This window comes from Camarhynchus parvulus, chromosome 6 (genome assembly GCF_901933205.1).
Source record: "Camarhynchus parvulus chromosome 6, STF_HiC, whole genome shotgun sequence".
NCBI lineage: Eukaryota > Metazoa > Chordata > Aves > Passeriformes > Thraupidae > Camarhynchus > Camarhynchus parvulus.
Window position 1 is genome coordinate 21525963 of NC_044576.1, and position 13809 is coordinate 21539771.

Here is a 13809-nt window from a genome sequence, read left to right on the forward strand (position 1 = left end):
CCCGGCTGGGGCCTGCGGACTGGCACGCCCTGGGCAGGAGGCGCGGGGCGGAGTCTTGGTGGGCCCGGTCTAGACGCGGGGGTCGGTCCCGGTGCAGTCCCGATTCGGGTGTGCTCTGGTGTAGGGCTCAGCCACAGCCTGGATCCGGTCCCAGTCCAGGGCTGGGCACTGGTCCGGGTCTAATCCAGGTTCAGGGCTCAGTCCCAGTCTGGGTCTTGGCGTGGCCTGCATCCGGTGGGTTTGTCCCCGTGAGGTTGCTGGGCCACCTCTCCCCGAGGAGAGGCCAGGGAGCAGCCTCACAGCCGGAGTCCCTGGAGGGGAGCAGCAGGTTCCCCACAGGCCCTGAGCGTGGCTGGCAGCTCATTCGCTGCCCCTCCATACCCCCAGAGCAGCCCAGCCCTCTGTGCACTGGCACTGTCCTGCCCAGCAGCCTGCAGCCCTGTTCGCACCACTCAGGGCACCACGGGCTGTCCTAAAAGGGGCTTGCAGTAGAGCAGGGATGCTGGCTCCCAGGGATACTCTGAGGATCCTGGATTCTGTCTGATGCCAAAAGTTGTAACCTTGTTATAACCCTGTGCTGGCTCTCGGACAATGAGGGTACAGTGCTGCTGCCGACTGCCTGCAGCCTCTGATGAACAGGGCATGTGTCCCATGGGCACAAGGCTGGGGACCCAGTGACACCCCAGCTGCAGGTCCAGGTCCCAGACTCAACTCTGTCCCAAGAGTGGCGTCCCAGAGCTGCAGCCAGTCCGGGGAGATGCAGGCAGCCCTCCAATGGCCCCTGACCCACCAAGGGCCAGTCAGTGCATACATGACTGCCTATGGTGCCCTGGCCCTGGGACAGAGGGCCCTTTCAGCACAGAGTGACAAAGCCCTTAGGAATGCAACTACATCCTGTCCTCAGTACATCCCATAGCCAGAGCCCTGGGACTTGGCCTCCCTCTGCTCTGTCCAGAGCCCCATGTGAGCATCAGGCTGTGCCCAGTCTCTGGACATGCAGCAAGGCCAGGGATAGCCCCTGTCCCCAAGGGCAGAGGCTTAAGCCTCTCTAGTAGGAGCAGTGGCTCAGCATGAGGAAACCTGCCTGTGACCCCAGAGCACCCCAGAACACCATGACTATGGCCAGAGATGCCAAGTAGAGAGGCCCCAGGGTGCAGGGCTACAGAGCTGGGTATAATCTTAGCTCAGACCTCATACCCAGCAGATCCCAGCTCCAGCACAAAGCCCCAGACACCCAGTGAGCGCCAATATTGCTTTATTTGGAAGGTGAATCCATTGGCACCTGAAAGGAGGCTGTAGGGGGATAGAGCTGGTGTGACAGACAGGGCTGCAGAAAGCCAGGAAGGCACTTGTGGTGGCAGAAGCACCGAGGGCATTTTGGACAGCCTAGGCCAAGGGCTGTGCCAGAGTAAGGCAGAGGCAGGCAGTGTCAGGGACCAGCCTTGACACAGGGCACAGACAGCATGTCCTACCCAAAGAAGGGGTACATGGCCTGGGGCTGGGCAGGGCGCCCGAGCATGATGTGGTATGCACTGGGACAGCACATCATGATGGAAGTGGTGACCCAGTACCAATCCCAGACCCCTTCAAGGCCCCAGGGGAACCATGGCTGTTGCTCTCCACCTCAAAAAAGGTGCGAGGGAACCCCAGGCAATAGGCAGCTGTGGCCAGCTGCTGGGGACACCCATCTCGTTGATCTAAGTCTACAGAGAGAATGGAGCAGACCTTCCCTTGAAGCGGGAGCAATAGAAACCTCTCTCCAGGCAGGGTGAGGAGGGCTTGTGGCAGGGCAGCCCTAGTGTGGCACTGCTCCAAAAATTCTGTCTCTGGCTGCCCATTTCTCTAGTCAGCCCTACATGGCGTCGTCAGGGCTTGGCACCTGGTGGGTTCTGGAGGCTGGTCCAGGGCTGGGCTGGCTCCAGTGCCAGTGTCCTCTTCTGTTCTCCAAGATAGGTTGTGCTCCCACAATGCCTGGCCCCAGCTCCCTCATGGCCAGAGTGCCAGCACAGACTGCCATGCTGCAGTGCTCACCCTTCCCCTCCACCTCACCACAGTCTCCAGGCACTGCCCAGTCCCACAGAGTCCAGAGATGAAGATTTTCCAGGATGATAAACCAAGTGTAGCAGAGACAGGCAGGGCTGCAGGCTGGTCTCCAGAACCATCAGCGAGACTGTTTCTGTCCCTTTTGGAGTAGTCTGGCCGCAGGGCTGGTTCAGTGGCTCTGGGTGGCTTGGAGCCACAAACCTCTCTGCAGGGACAGCAGGAGGAGAGAACAACCCCATGACTGGCTCCCCTCAACCTCTGGGGCAACTGGCCCCATCCCAGGACTGCACAAACTTCAGGGCTGAAGGAATTTACCCCCTGCCCAGGGTCACAGAACAGGTTACAGCTCCCCTTGTCCTTCCCCTCCCTGTGCAGCAATGGAGACCTTGCTGCCCTGCTCAATCCCCAAACTGGACTGGGGTGATGCTGGATCTGGCTGCGCAGTACCTGGGTATCTCCACACCCCTCGAGTGCAGGGCAGAGAGGCACTGAGTCCTTTGGGGCTCCAATAAGATAAAGGATGTTTTCAGGCCAGACAGAAGGAGGGGCCCAGGCTGGGGATGCCAAGTTCAGAGCCTCCCTTAGGGAATTGTGGAGGCGCCTTGCAGCTGGAATGGCAATGGGGTTGCCAGCAGGTCAGGGGGGGTTATGCCCATCCAACTCCCCTACGCACTGCTGCCCCCAGCTCAGCTCCCCCAGGCCAGTCCCCCCTCTACCCCAGGGAAAAGTCAGCACCCACCTGAGCATGCAGCACTGGCAAGACCAGGGGCAGGGGATTTTGGCTTGAGTCCTAGGGGGGCTCCCAAAGATTGGTATCCCTCTTAGGGGCTCTTCATTTGGGTCCTTCCACTTGCAGTAGCCTACGTCAGTCCAGGGCTGGGAGAAGGGCCTGTGCAGTGGCTGGGTGTCCACGCTGTCTCGGTGCGCTGCAGGGGAAGCCGTGCTCGGCGAAGCCCTCTGTCCATCTGTCTGTGCAGGAATCTCTGGAGGAATTGCAGTGCAGTCAGCCAGGAGGGGATGGGGTGGCAGGGTCATTTCATCCCAAAGACAGGCTGTGTTCTGTCTGCGGCTGAGAAGGGGAGCCAAGTGGCACGGGATGTCAGATGATGTCTCGCTGGTCCTGGCAGCGCCGCAACAGGCAGTAGAGCCCCGAGAAGAGGTACAGGCAGGCAGTGATGCCCCCGCAGATGGAGGCGCTCAGGTAGGCACTGTACAGGCAGTGCTGGCTGTAGCCCGGCAGGTTGCAAAAGCTTCTCTGCTTGGCCTTATGACCCATGATGCCGGTGGCAGCTGCATAGAGCCCCACACCCAGTGCCAGGTCGTGCACCAGGTTGGTGAGGAGCCAGCGGGAGCCCAACCAGGGCACCAGCTCCCAGCGCCCCAGCAGGCTCAGCCCGAAGAGGGCCAGGGTGAGCAGCCAGATGAGGACGGCGGCAAACAGAGCGAAGTGGGCCGCCCCCTCGTACTTATGAGCCGCAACCGTCACCCAGAAGGCAGCGCCCAGAACCAGCTGCCCCAGGCGTAGCAGGCCCAGCGGGCTCCGCAGGAAGGCGCGATGGAGGCTGAGAGAGCCGCGGGCCGGCGGCCCCGGGGGCGGCGGCACTGTCGGGGGAGCCGTGCGGGCCATGGCGCGGCCCTGCCTACTCCGGCGCGGCTCGGGCGGGACTCAGGGCCCCGGCAGCGACTTCCTCCCTGACTGTTGCCAAACATCTGGCACTTAGCGGTCCTCCCCGCGCGGGGCCTCTTTCCTCTCCTCCGCGCCCCGCCTCCGCGCCCGCCGCACCTCCCGCCAGCCCATCGGACACCCGCCGTCGGGCAGGGACCGCCGCGCCCATCCCGTCCCGCTGCCGCCGGGGCGGGCCACAACGCGGGGCGCGAGGGGCGGCGGGAGGACGTGGCAGATGGCGACCGATGCCGGCGGCGGGGTCCAGGGACAGCGCACCGGGACCCCGTGCGGCGGCCGCGCGCCGGGGTTCCCCTTACGTCATCCGGGATTCCCTTCGGAGCGCCGAGCGGCGTGGCCCCGCCCAGGGGCGAGGCCTCGCACCCCGCCCGTGACGTCATCTGCCACGTAGCCCCCCCTAGCGAGGCGGGGCAGCCGCGCCCCTCAGCGCCGATTGGCCGTGGCAGCGGGAGGCGGGCGGGGATTCGCGGGGGCAGGGCCGGGACTCAGCGGTGAATGAATGGGGCGCGCGGCTGTGGCGGGACCCCGGCGCGGTGGCGCGAAGCGGGTCCGGGAACGCAGCGGGCACCAGGCGGAGCCGCCACCGCCAGGTCTGTGCGAGGGGCCGGTGGGTGCGGGGCAGCGTCGCAGCGAAAGTGGGTCACGGCGGGGCCCAGCGCCCCGGGCAGGGCGGGATCGGACTTGCGTGCCCCGGCCCGAGCCGGGGCGTCTCCCGCGTTCCCGGGCGGCCACGCCTGTGCGGCTGGCCCCCTGCCCGGCATCCCGGACCGCCCTTAACCCGACGCCCCCCCTTCCTCACTGGGCATCCGCGCCGGATCCCGGGGGAGGCGGACCGGGCCGGGCGGCGAGACCGCAGCCTGACGGCGACTTTTCTGTGCCCGCAGCGGCCAGGGCCATGGGCACTCCGGCCTCGGTGGTGAGCGACTCTCCGGGACGGGCGGCGCCCGCAGCCCGCGCCCGCAAGCGGGCCTCGGCCAACATCTTCCAGGGCGTGGGGCTGCGGGAGCTGCGGAGCCTGTTCCGGAGCGGCGGGGCCGAGCGGCCCGAGGAGCGCGCCCGCCTCGTCTGGCGGTACGCGGGCCAGCGGCGCATGGCGCGGGCCCTGCGGCGGCTTCGGCGACGACGAACAGCCCAGCCCGGCGGTGGGATGGCCGCGCTACGGCGTTTCGAACACCTTCGGTAGGTACGGGTCTCGGAGGCGGGGCAACCGGGGGAAGTGCGGCCGGGCCACGCCGTTAACACATACCTCTTGCCCGTAGGATCGCGGAGAAGAAGCTGGAGGGTGACTGTGGGGCCAGGACGGGCTCGGGGTCCATGCAGCAGCACTGAGCGGCTGGGCCGCGGCAAGCAGCCTTCCAAGGACCCTAAGTGTACTGGGCAGGGGGCAATGAATGGTTAATAAAGAGTGGACAGTGGTGGCTGGGTGAGGCTCTGGTTGTGTCCTGCCCATCCCCGAGTGGCAGAACCACAGTCCAGGCTGCTGTACAGCACCCAGTGCAAGGGGAACGGCCCCACACCACAGGTGAGGTTGGAACAGATCTGTGGGTCATCTGTTCCAGCCTCCCTGCTTAAGCTGGGTCATCCTAGAGCAGATGTCACAGCATCGCATCCAGATGGATCCTGAATATCTCTTGTGAGGGAGACTCCACAGCCTCTCCGGGCAATCTGTTCCAGTGCAGTCACACAGTAACTGCCCTGGCACAGTCACAGGGACAGCTGAAGAACAAGCTACATGCTGCCCTTCATGAGAAAGAACACTAGGAAGAGAGAATAGAGATTCTCCAGGGAAAGATTTCTCTGTGAAAGACCAGCTGGCCAAGCTGGAAGAGCGTAGCGCTCAGGAGAACGGAGAAGTCATGGGGGACATTCTGAAGCTGGAGGAGCTGAAGCAGGAGGTATTCAGCCTCACTGCCAAAAGAACAAAACTCCGGGCCATGGTCCTGTGGCTGAAGGAGGAGAAGCAGCTACGGGAAGCACCCTTGCAGTCTGAATGTGGCCACTTCGAGGAGGAGAAGCAGCAGCTGGGCAGCCTCCTCTCCAGCCTCCAGAGCTCCCTCTCCAAGAGCCACTGGGCCCAGGAGAGACTGCAGCAGCATCTGCAGACACAGGATGCCAAGAGACAGCCTGGGCAGCTGGTTGCCCTCAATGTCCAGCATGAGCAGACAGGAAAGGAACTCTGTCCTGCAGCAGCTCCAGCAGTTGCAGGCAGCTAGTGCATCCCTGTGCAGGTACACATGGATACCAGCCATGGGCTGAGGAGCCCCCACCTGCTCTAGGGTGCTGCAGAGGCACAGATGTAGTCAGCTGAATGGCAGCTCTGTTATTCAGACCGTTGCATGGTTTAAATACATTACATACATTTCTACAGTGCATTAGAACAATACATTTTGGGTCAGTCAAATGCAGCTGGGCCCGGCCGGGGAGTTGGGATCTCCACTGCTGCCCCCTCTGGGCTTACACAGCCAGTGCTGAGTCCCCTCCCCTTGCAGGAGACAAGGCAGCTGCTCTGCCTTCCAGGTTCACCTGCCTTCATCCCTCTCACTCCCCAAAGATGGGCTAACAGAACAGCAAGACCCAACACTGACTTTCCCCAGCAGCCTGAGAAGTCACAGCTCAAGGCAAGCAGGTGCAGGCAGCAGCCCTGGTGCTGTTTTATACAACACAAGCTCAGCAGCTGCTGGTAACAGAGGGGCTCCCTGCCTCCCCACCCACAGCAGGCCTGCGAGATTGTCAGCTCCAGGGCAGCCAGGAGTCCATGCTGGTCTCCCAGTGCTCCCACCCATGTGGCAGAAGAGCCCCTCCAGCCCTTCCCTGGCAACCCCTGCCCCTCAGAGGGTCCCTAGGCACAGACAAGGCTGGCACCGTGCTGGCTGCACAGCAGCCAGGGAGCTTGCTGGGAGAGGAAAGAAAGTCAAGCGAGAGCAGCTATGAAGACCAGGCAGGAGAAATGGACTGGGGCAAAAGGGGAGAGCTCCCATGGGAGAGCTCTGCGAAGCCACCTGCTCTTCACAGGGACAAGCCAGCACCTTTTTTGCCTTAGCGTCTAACTGCATCCAAGCCACTCCCCTGTGTTGTCCCTCTTATGTCCCCTCCTCGAGCCTCTAGCCAGAGAACAGCCGTTCATTGTGGTCCCCGCTACGCCAGTGGGCAGCAGGAACTCCCCCTGAGGAAAGCAGCGTGCACGGGGTTGGGGCACTGGAGGGACATGGAGGAGTACAGCACACCCTCAGGGAAATGGAGGGGGTATCACCTGCTAAAGGCCTTCCCAGCCTGGCAGCTGGCATGGTGGGGAAAAGAAGGGCCAGTGGCTGGTGTAAAGGGCTGGATGGATCCTAGCTCAGGTAGCCCGTTCATCCCAGCCCCAAGCAGGGGTGCTCAGAACTGCATGCAGGCCAAGGAACAGAGGCAGGAGCAGGGTCCCAGCCATACCACAGTTCCTGGCAGATTCCCACACCTCCCCCTGGCCCCTGCCCCAGGCAGGACACCAAGCTCCAATGGAGCTGGGGAGGGACCATGCCCATTCTGCCTGGCTTCTCCAGTTCAGCTGCAGGTTCCTCCAGTCGCATCTGCTCGCTCTACCCTGAAGGTCGAGTCCCAGCCACAGGAGGCAGCAGTGGCCCAGCTCCTCTCGCAGTGCTAGTCCGAGGTGGCCAGGCCCTGCCCATGGCTCCCACAGCTACCACCATGAGAAGAAAGGCTTCCGGCTCTGGAAGCTCTGCGTGTAGGACTCACTGGCGGAGCGCTGGTGGGAGCGCGCTGTTTCCACAATCACAGGCGGCATCTGAACCAGGTGCAGTGGACTCTTCCCATCTTTCAACGCCTGAGTCAGGTTCAGGATCTGTATGGCACAACAGAGCAATGCCTGAGCTGCCCTGCCTGAGCAACAGAGAGCATCCACTCCAGCACCCTTCCTGCCACAAAGGCAGGACAAGGCTTCCTACCTCACCCATCTGTCTTCCCTATGCACAGCTTACCTGGCCTCTCATGACAGCAATCTGCTTGTGAAACTGTCCCCTGTCAAAGCCAGGGTCTTTCTGCAAGAGAGAGAGCAAAGAACACAATGAGATCCCCCCACTGCTTCATGAGTGAACAAGATGCCTATTCCCCAAGTAAGCCATAGCCCCTGTCCTGTCCCATGTGTTTCCTGCTTCTCCCACAATGAATCTTCAGCTTCTGGCAGAAGGACAACCCTGCTGCGTCTCAGCCCAGAAACACTGTCAGGAGCTTGACCACCTCTCTGTCCCTGCAACCTTGACAGGGAGTTCCCCAACACCACTCCAACTTTTTTTCATCTTCACCACTCCTCCAGCTCACCTTGAAGAGCTCATACAGATCTTCCTCCAGGTCCTTGACAAAGTTTGGGTCTGAGATCTTGGGAAGAATCAGGTCCTTGATCTCCTGTGAAAAGGGGATTTTGGCCTGGGGCAGCCATGCCCAGTAGAACGGATCTGTGGAAGAAAGCAGGAGACATTAGAACTGGGGAATGCAACACGTGGTGCCACGCGCCCCTGGGTGCTAGATTCCCTGAATCTGGGACACAGGGTCCAGCATCTGCCTTCTACAGTCTCTGCTTAGGAGCTGCCCATGAGCCCACAAGTTGCAGAGGCACAGCCCTAGCCCTCTCCTCTACAATCCTGGAAAAGGATGCCCAAGCATGGAGTTGCGTGGCTTGCCATGGTGCCTTGGCATAGCCTGGGGGACTCACATGCTCTCCAGGAGTCCGGGTGTTTCAAGGGAAAGGCCAAACCATTGTCTATAGCAGCCAGCTTGATGATGGGCTCCTTCACCACCACCCAGTCGCTGTCCTGGAAGGAAGTGAAGCATGTCACAAGGAGGTCCTCCCAGCAGGAACAGTCCTTCTCCTACTCCCTGCAGCCCCACTGTCAGGATCTCTGCCCTGGCTACCACAGAGGCACAGCAGCCTCTTGCCAGTAGCATGGCGCCTTAACCACAGGGAAACATAGTCTGCTTTGGGTGGGAAAGGGGGCAAGGCTGTTTTCCCCCCAGGCCTCACTCCAAGGTCCAGCAACACCCTGTGTTTCCCCCACAGAGTTCAGCAGCAACCTCACAAAGTCCCACTAGGCCACAAGTCACCAATGCAAATGGTAACAAAAGGCCCAAGAGACCAGATCAGGCCTCAACACACTTGGAAACCCAAACCAGATGGGAAATTCCCGTCCTGCCTGCAAAGCTGGCAGCTTCCAGAAGCAGAGTCCCTGTGTTGCCCCTGCCCAGGAGCAGCCACTCACCCGCACGCCCGCGCTGTCCAGGGGACAGTCATACTTGATGAGCCAGTTGTCATTGCCCCGATCTGCAGGGAGATAAAACCAGCTGTGTCAGCACCAGGGCCTCCCTGCACCAGGCTGGGCAGAAGACTATTCCTCCTCTGACCCAGAAGTGAGACAGACACATTTTAGACACAAACTCCCAGAGCCCTTAAATTTGCTGCAGGCATGGGAAGCCACATCAAGCCCCTCACAGACAGCCCTAGAGGTGCCAGGTCCCAAGAGAAAGGTCAGCCTGCACGCCCCAGAGTACAAACTCAATCCCTTCCAGCCTAGCAGAAACTCAGGAACATGGTGTGAAACGGGATATACAGGGGCACAGTTAGGTGCTGGATTTCTGGATGTCCCTGGATCCTCACAGTTGGCAAACTTTCACCTGAGCACCATGGTAGATACAGATCTGCCAGTAAATTGGCCAGCAGCCAGAGCCTCAGGTGGTGAGCAGCCCAGCAGCTGCACTCTGCCTAGAGGCAGATGTCACCTGGCAGCAACAGAGGGGAGAGGAGTTTCGGGTGCAGGGAAAAGCCATGGAGACCCTATCTCCCTCCCCCTTCTCCAGCATGGTAGGACCTGAAGGAGCAGCAGCATCCAGTGGCAGGCAGCTGGCCCTACCTGTGTTCCTGATGATGTAGTCCAGCACCACCAGCCGCTCGAACTGCAGCAGCAGCTGCCGATTTGTGTTCTCCGGGAGCGGCTCGGCTTCACAGCGCCGCAGCCAGTAGTCTGCATCCTTGTAGCCTTCCACAAAGAGCTGGAAGGAGCCCACCTGAGGCAAGGACAGGCTGCATTACACAAGGCCACAGAGGCTGGGGAGGTGCTAACAGGCAGGCATGGAGGCTGGCAGCCCTACCTTGGGTGGCAGACCAATGCGGTTGAAGCGCTGGCCAACTTTCGGCACCTTCTCCAGGGCCAGCCTCTTTCCTCGGGACTTCACTCTGTCAATGGCACTGTAGTTGAAGGTCTCACTGGCCAGATACACCACCTGCAGGGACATGAGCACAGTCAGCAGGGACCTCTGGCAAATCGCAGGACTGCCCGAAAAGACACGGCATTTCCCAGAGCTATGCCCAGCACAAGGATCCCCACGGTTTGAGCAGGAACAGTCCTACTCTAGAGCACTCAGTCTCCTAGGTCAGCAGTGACACAAGATAAGGTGCAAGCAGAGCTGTGTGGACGCACACAAAAGCCTCCCCAGAAGAAGCCCCCAGCAGCTGTCCCCTCACCTTTGTGCGGGGAACAATGTTGAGTTCCAGTTTCTGGTCTACCAGGCTGGCACCTGCCTCTGACAGGTAGCCCTGGTTCAGGACAAGGCAGTCTCTCCCAAAGCAGCATGGGCAGCACAACTTCTGCAGCCACTTGGTCCACTTGGGGTTCAGGTGCCCATAGGGCTCCTCATTCTTGGGCTTGAAGACGCCAATGATTTTCTGTGAGTGGGAGAGAAGAGGGCTGAGTCCAGGAACTGGCAGAGCTGGGACACTTTCCTCAGCCCACAGCGGGGATACTAAGGAACAGGTCCAGAACTGCCCCTCATTAGGATAATAACCAGCCTCCTGTGACCAGGCAAAACTCCACAGCTCCCAGGAGGGAGGTAGGCAGAGCTGGGAAGAAGCCCTCTCCAGACAGTATCCCATCCCATAAGAGCAGAGTGCTGCCCAGAGACCTTTATACCCAACATGAGTCCCAAAAACACCAATGATGATGCAGTCTCCTGGTAAACACATCAGTCTCATTCCAGTGACCTTTGGATGGTGGGGGAGAGCTACTGCTCATCGTTGGTCATTATGCTCACATAGGAAAGGAACAGGATAGTAATCCCTGCCCTGGCTCAAAAATCCACCGCACAGAGCTGATCCCAGACTGACCAGAGGAAAAGGACCATAACAGCCGAGCGCCTGCAGGACCCCTGAGGAGCCAGGGCTCTGTGCTGGGGAGTCCAGCAAAAGGGCTGACTCTCTGGATACGCTGTGGACAAGAGGGCACAGGCAGCCCCAAACTGGCCACCAGCTGGTACCAGCAGCACTCCCAGCCCCTCAACCCAGCCTCACACACACGCCAAGCCAGCAGTGGGGACAGCAGTAGGTATCCCCATGCTGCAGAGGGCACAGAACCCTGAGCGGGGCAGTGCACCACCACTGAGCCAGCACTGCCACGGCACACAGATGAGAGAAGGGCTGGGACAGGAGCAAGGCCACCTGTCCCCACAGGTCAGGCATCCCTGGGGGATGGCAGTCCCTGCTCTGGAGTGACTCAGCATCATATGCAACCAGGCCTTCTCCCCATAGCTACTGCTAGCCCTGGCCTGAGTGGGCATCACTTCCCCAAGCTGAGCTCCTGCCAGAATGTGGAAGTAGAACACGAGTCCCAGTGCTCCAGCAGGGAACCTTAATGCAATCTCAGTCTGTCAGGGACCAAAAGGCCAGGGCAAGCAGAACCAAGGCTCTGTCCACCAGGAAGACAGAAAGGGAGGGTTTGAGGGAAGAGGATCACTTGAGCCATGTCCAGATCACATGGTGGAGCCACTTTCCCCAGGCAGGCAGGAAGGCAATCCCTGCACCAGCCCCACACGGCTGTCACACGACTGTCAGTATATTCAATATATCCATCCTTGGATATAAGCCCACAAAGAGGCCTGTTAGGAGCTCTGGCAGCATGAAGCCCTGTGCTCCATGGAACCAGTCCAGCAGAACAAGGCCCAGCCAGGCAGGGACAGCATGGAAGCAGACAGCAGAGGCCTGGCAGCACAGCATCCCCTTCCAGACAGAGCCGTGCCGAGAGCAGCACTGACAGGGAAAACAGGTCTGCCTGGTGCCAGCAGCAAGGCAGAGAGAGCCTGCCCAGCACAGGGGAGCAGCTGGCAGTGGGGTGATCATAACCACTGGGGCTGGGCAGCACAGCCCTGGAACAGCTCAGGCCTCAGTAGCCTCAAGGGAAATAATCAAAGATGAAAGTTTTTCCCTCCAATATCTTCCCCCTGCTGCTCCCAATATCTACATGCTGCGCTCTCTCCCGTGCCAGCAGTGGGATGTTTTTGGTAACCCTGGGCAGCAATCACAGCAACCAGTCACACAGCACATTTGCTGGCAGCAGGATAATCTGGGGGACCTGCCAGCTGACAACACCAGCAGTACACAGACTTTGACTTCTCACACTCATGCTCCAGCAGCCATCCTTGAGTTTGGATCTCCTACAGCCAGGCAGCCTCCATCCAGCCTGCAATCCCCAAATGGCTCATCTGGCTGCCCACTCCAGGTCTCATATTGGGCAATAGGAGGGAGCTGGGCTGTGGCACAAACGAGTATTTCCCCACACGCCATCAGCTGAGCTGGGAACTGCCTGCAACAGCTTCCAGGAGCCAGCTTTCACCCGGAGAGGGAAAACTAGGACACATCAGAGACCACAGAGCTCACTCCTGATTCCCTGGAAGCAGCCCAGCACACACGTAGCAAGGGAGCCACAGGAAACAGCAAGAGCTCAAGTAATTGGGCAGGGAGCAGCAGGTCACAAGACAAGCCACCGGCTGCTGCACACTCATCCGGTCAGTGGCACAAAGACAGCTCCACACAGCCCACCATGTCTATAGGGGACCTATAGCTACATGCCAAGGACTTCGTCTCCATTTTACCAGCCACGCAGCCACAGAGAAGACATCTCACTCAGTTCAAACAACAGGCCAAAACCAGCTCAGCCCACAGAGTCACAGCCCTGGGGCTGGAGTCACTGTTCAGATGCTGATGCACGGGCCTGTGGGAGGGGGTGACCCTTCCTCTTTGGGCAGAAAGCCGCAGAAGAGGTTGAATCAGCACTTGGACACTGCTGCCCCGCACTCTCGCTGCTGCTCCCACTGTTCTTCTCCCCGGGGAGGCTCAGACCGCTGGGGTCGCTCCTACCAGCCCTCCGCGGCCGGTCGCTCCCGCCAGCGTCCCGCTCCCAGCCGGTGCCGCTCAGCCCACGGGCCTCCGGAGCTACGGGGGCGGCACCACCCCGGGGTCGGCCGCGCGGGGCTAGGCCCAGCTTACCCCCTGCGGGTCCTTCACGAAGTAGCTGCCGCTGGAGCCCTGCGAGATGCGCTCGGGAAAGATGCCGCGCTCGCTGGCCAGCTCAGCCCGCCGCACCACGTCGGCAAACTCGGGATCCTCGGGGAAGTCGTTGCGCTCCCGCTGCGCGGCCGCCGCTGCCGCCGCCGCTGCCGCCGCCGCCGCCTGGGCCTGCGCCTGGGCCTGCGCCGCCGCCGGGCCCCGCGCCCCGCGTTCCAGCAGCGGCTGCCGCTCGCGGTCGCGGCCACCAGGGGAGCCGGGAGGGGAGGGCGGCGGGGGCGCAGCGGGCGGGAGGGCGCGCACAGCACCCCCCGGCAGCCCGTAGTCGGGGCCCTGCGCCCTCTCCGGCGACACCAGCGGGCTCGTCTCGTCCATCGCGCCGCCCGCCCGGCCCCGCCGTGCCGCTGCCGCTGCTTCCGGTTCCGACCGCGTCACGGCGCCCCAGGGGCTGCTCCGCCCCCCGCCGCACCCCATTGGCTGCTCCGCCCCACGTCGCGCCACGCCCAGCCCGGCCCTGCGGACGGAGTCGCTGGGGCGGCTGCGAACATGATACCGCTGGAGCTAGTTCGGAACCTCTCGCGCCTCGAGCCCTTCGTTCGGGGAGGCCACGGTGTCGTCGCCCCCCGTACACCCCCGCCGTGGCGGCTGGCGCCAGTGCCCTACACAAAGATGGACGCTCTGGAGTGGACGTGCCCATTGTTGCCCTTCACAAAGATGGCGGCAGGGCGAGGCCACTGCCCCTCCGCAGCCACGCCCGCGGTGG

The 13809-nt window shown here is 61.5% G+C and overlaps 3 protein-coding genes across 3 annotated transcripts; 1 reads left to right on the top strand and 2 right to left on the bottom strand.

Annotated features, from left to right (window-relative positions):
- Positions 1–1244: 1244 nt before the first annotated feature.
- MARVELD1 (MARVEL domain containing 1) lies at positions 1245–3794 on the bottom strand. Its single transcript, XM_030951125.1, has one exon. The coding sequence runs from the start codon at positions 3668–3670 to the stop codon at positions 3143–3145; it is 528 nt and encodes a 175-aa protein (XP_030806985.1). The 5' UTR covers positions 3671–3794; the 3' UTR covers positions 1245–3142.
- A 204-nt stretch (positions 3795–3998) lies between these two features.
- AVPI1 (arginine vasopressin induced 1) lies at positions 3999–5151 on the top strand. The gene is made up of 3 exons (XM_030951668.1): positions 3999–4317; positions 4612–4906; positions 4987–5151. The coding sequence occupies exons 1-3, from the start codon at positions 4227–4229 to the stop codon at positions 5054–5056; spliced, it is 456 nt and encodes a 151-aa protein (XP_030807528.1). The 5' UTR covers positions 3999–4226; the 3' UTR covers positions 5057–5151.
- Positions 5152–6062: 911 nt separating this feature from the next.
- Positions 6063–13468, bottom strand: PI4K2A (phosphatidylinositol 4-kinase type 2 alpha). The gene is made up of 9 exons (XM_030951666.1): positions 13029–13468; positions 10236–10436; positions 9863–9994; positions 9625–9778; positions 8977–9038; positions 8433–8532; positions 8042–8175; positions 7702–7761; positions 6063–7565 (listed from the first exon to the last, which is right to left on the bottom strand). Exons 1-9 carry the CDS (start codon positions 13419–13421, stop codon positions 7404–7406), a joined length of 1398 nt encoding a protein of 465 aa, XP_030807526.1. The 5' UTR covers positions 13422–13468; the 3' UTR covers positions 6063–7403.
- Positions 13469–13809: the final 341 nt, after the last annotated feature.

What these genes read in the sequence shown, in the direction of transcription:
- AVPI1 (XM_030951668.1), top strand. Translation starts at nt 4,227, where the DNA reads ATGGGGCGCGCGGCTGTGGCGGGACCCCGGCGCGGTGGCGCGAAGCGG. An exon ending in GGCGGAGCCGCCACCGCCAG is followed by an intron (nt 4,318 to 4,611) that starts GTCTGTGCGAGG and finishes CTGTGCCCGCAG; the next exon opens with CGGCCAGGGCCATGGGCACT. An exon ending in CGGCGTTTCGAACACCTTCG is followed by an intron (nt 4,907 to 4,986) that starts GTAGGTACGGGT and finishes TCTTGCCCGTAG; the next exon opens with GATCGCGGAGAAGAAGCTGG.
- PI4K2A (XM_030951666.1), bottom strand. Translation starts at nt 13,421, where the DNA reads ATGGACGAGACGAGCCCGCTGGTGTCGCCGGAGAGGGCGCAGGGCCCC. An exon ending in TCGTGAAGGACCCGCAGGGG is followed by an intron (nt 10,437 to 13,028) that starts GTAAGCTGGGCC and finishes TCCCACTCACAG; the next exon opens with AAAATCATTGGCGTCTTCAA. An exon ending in TGGACAGCGCGGGCGTGCGG is followed by an intron (nt 8,533 to 8,976) that starts GTGAGTGGCTGC and finishes ACTTCCTTCCAG; the next exon opens with GACAGCGACTGGGTGGTGGT.
- MARVELD1 (XM_030951125.1), bottom strand. Translation starts at nt 3,670, where the DNA reads ATGGCCCGCACGGCTCCCCCGACAGTGCCGCCGCCCCCGGGGCCGCCG.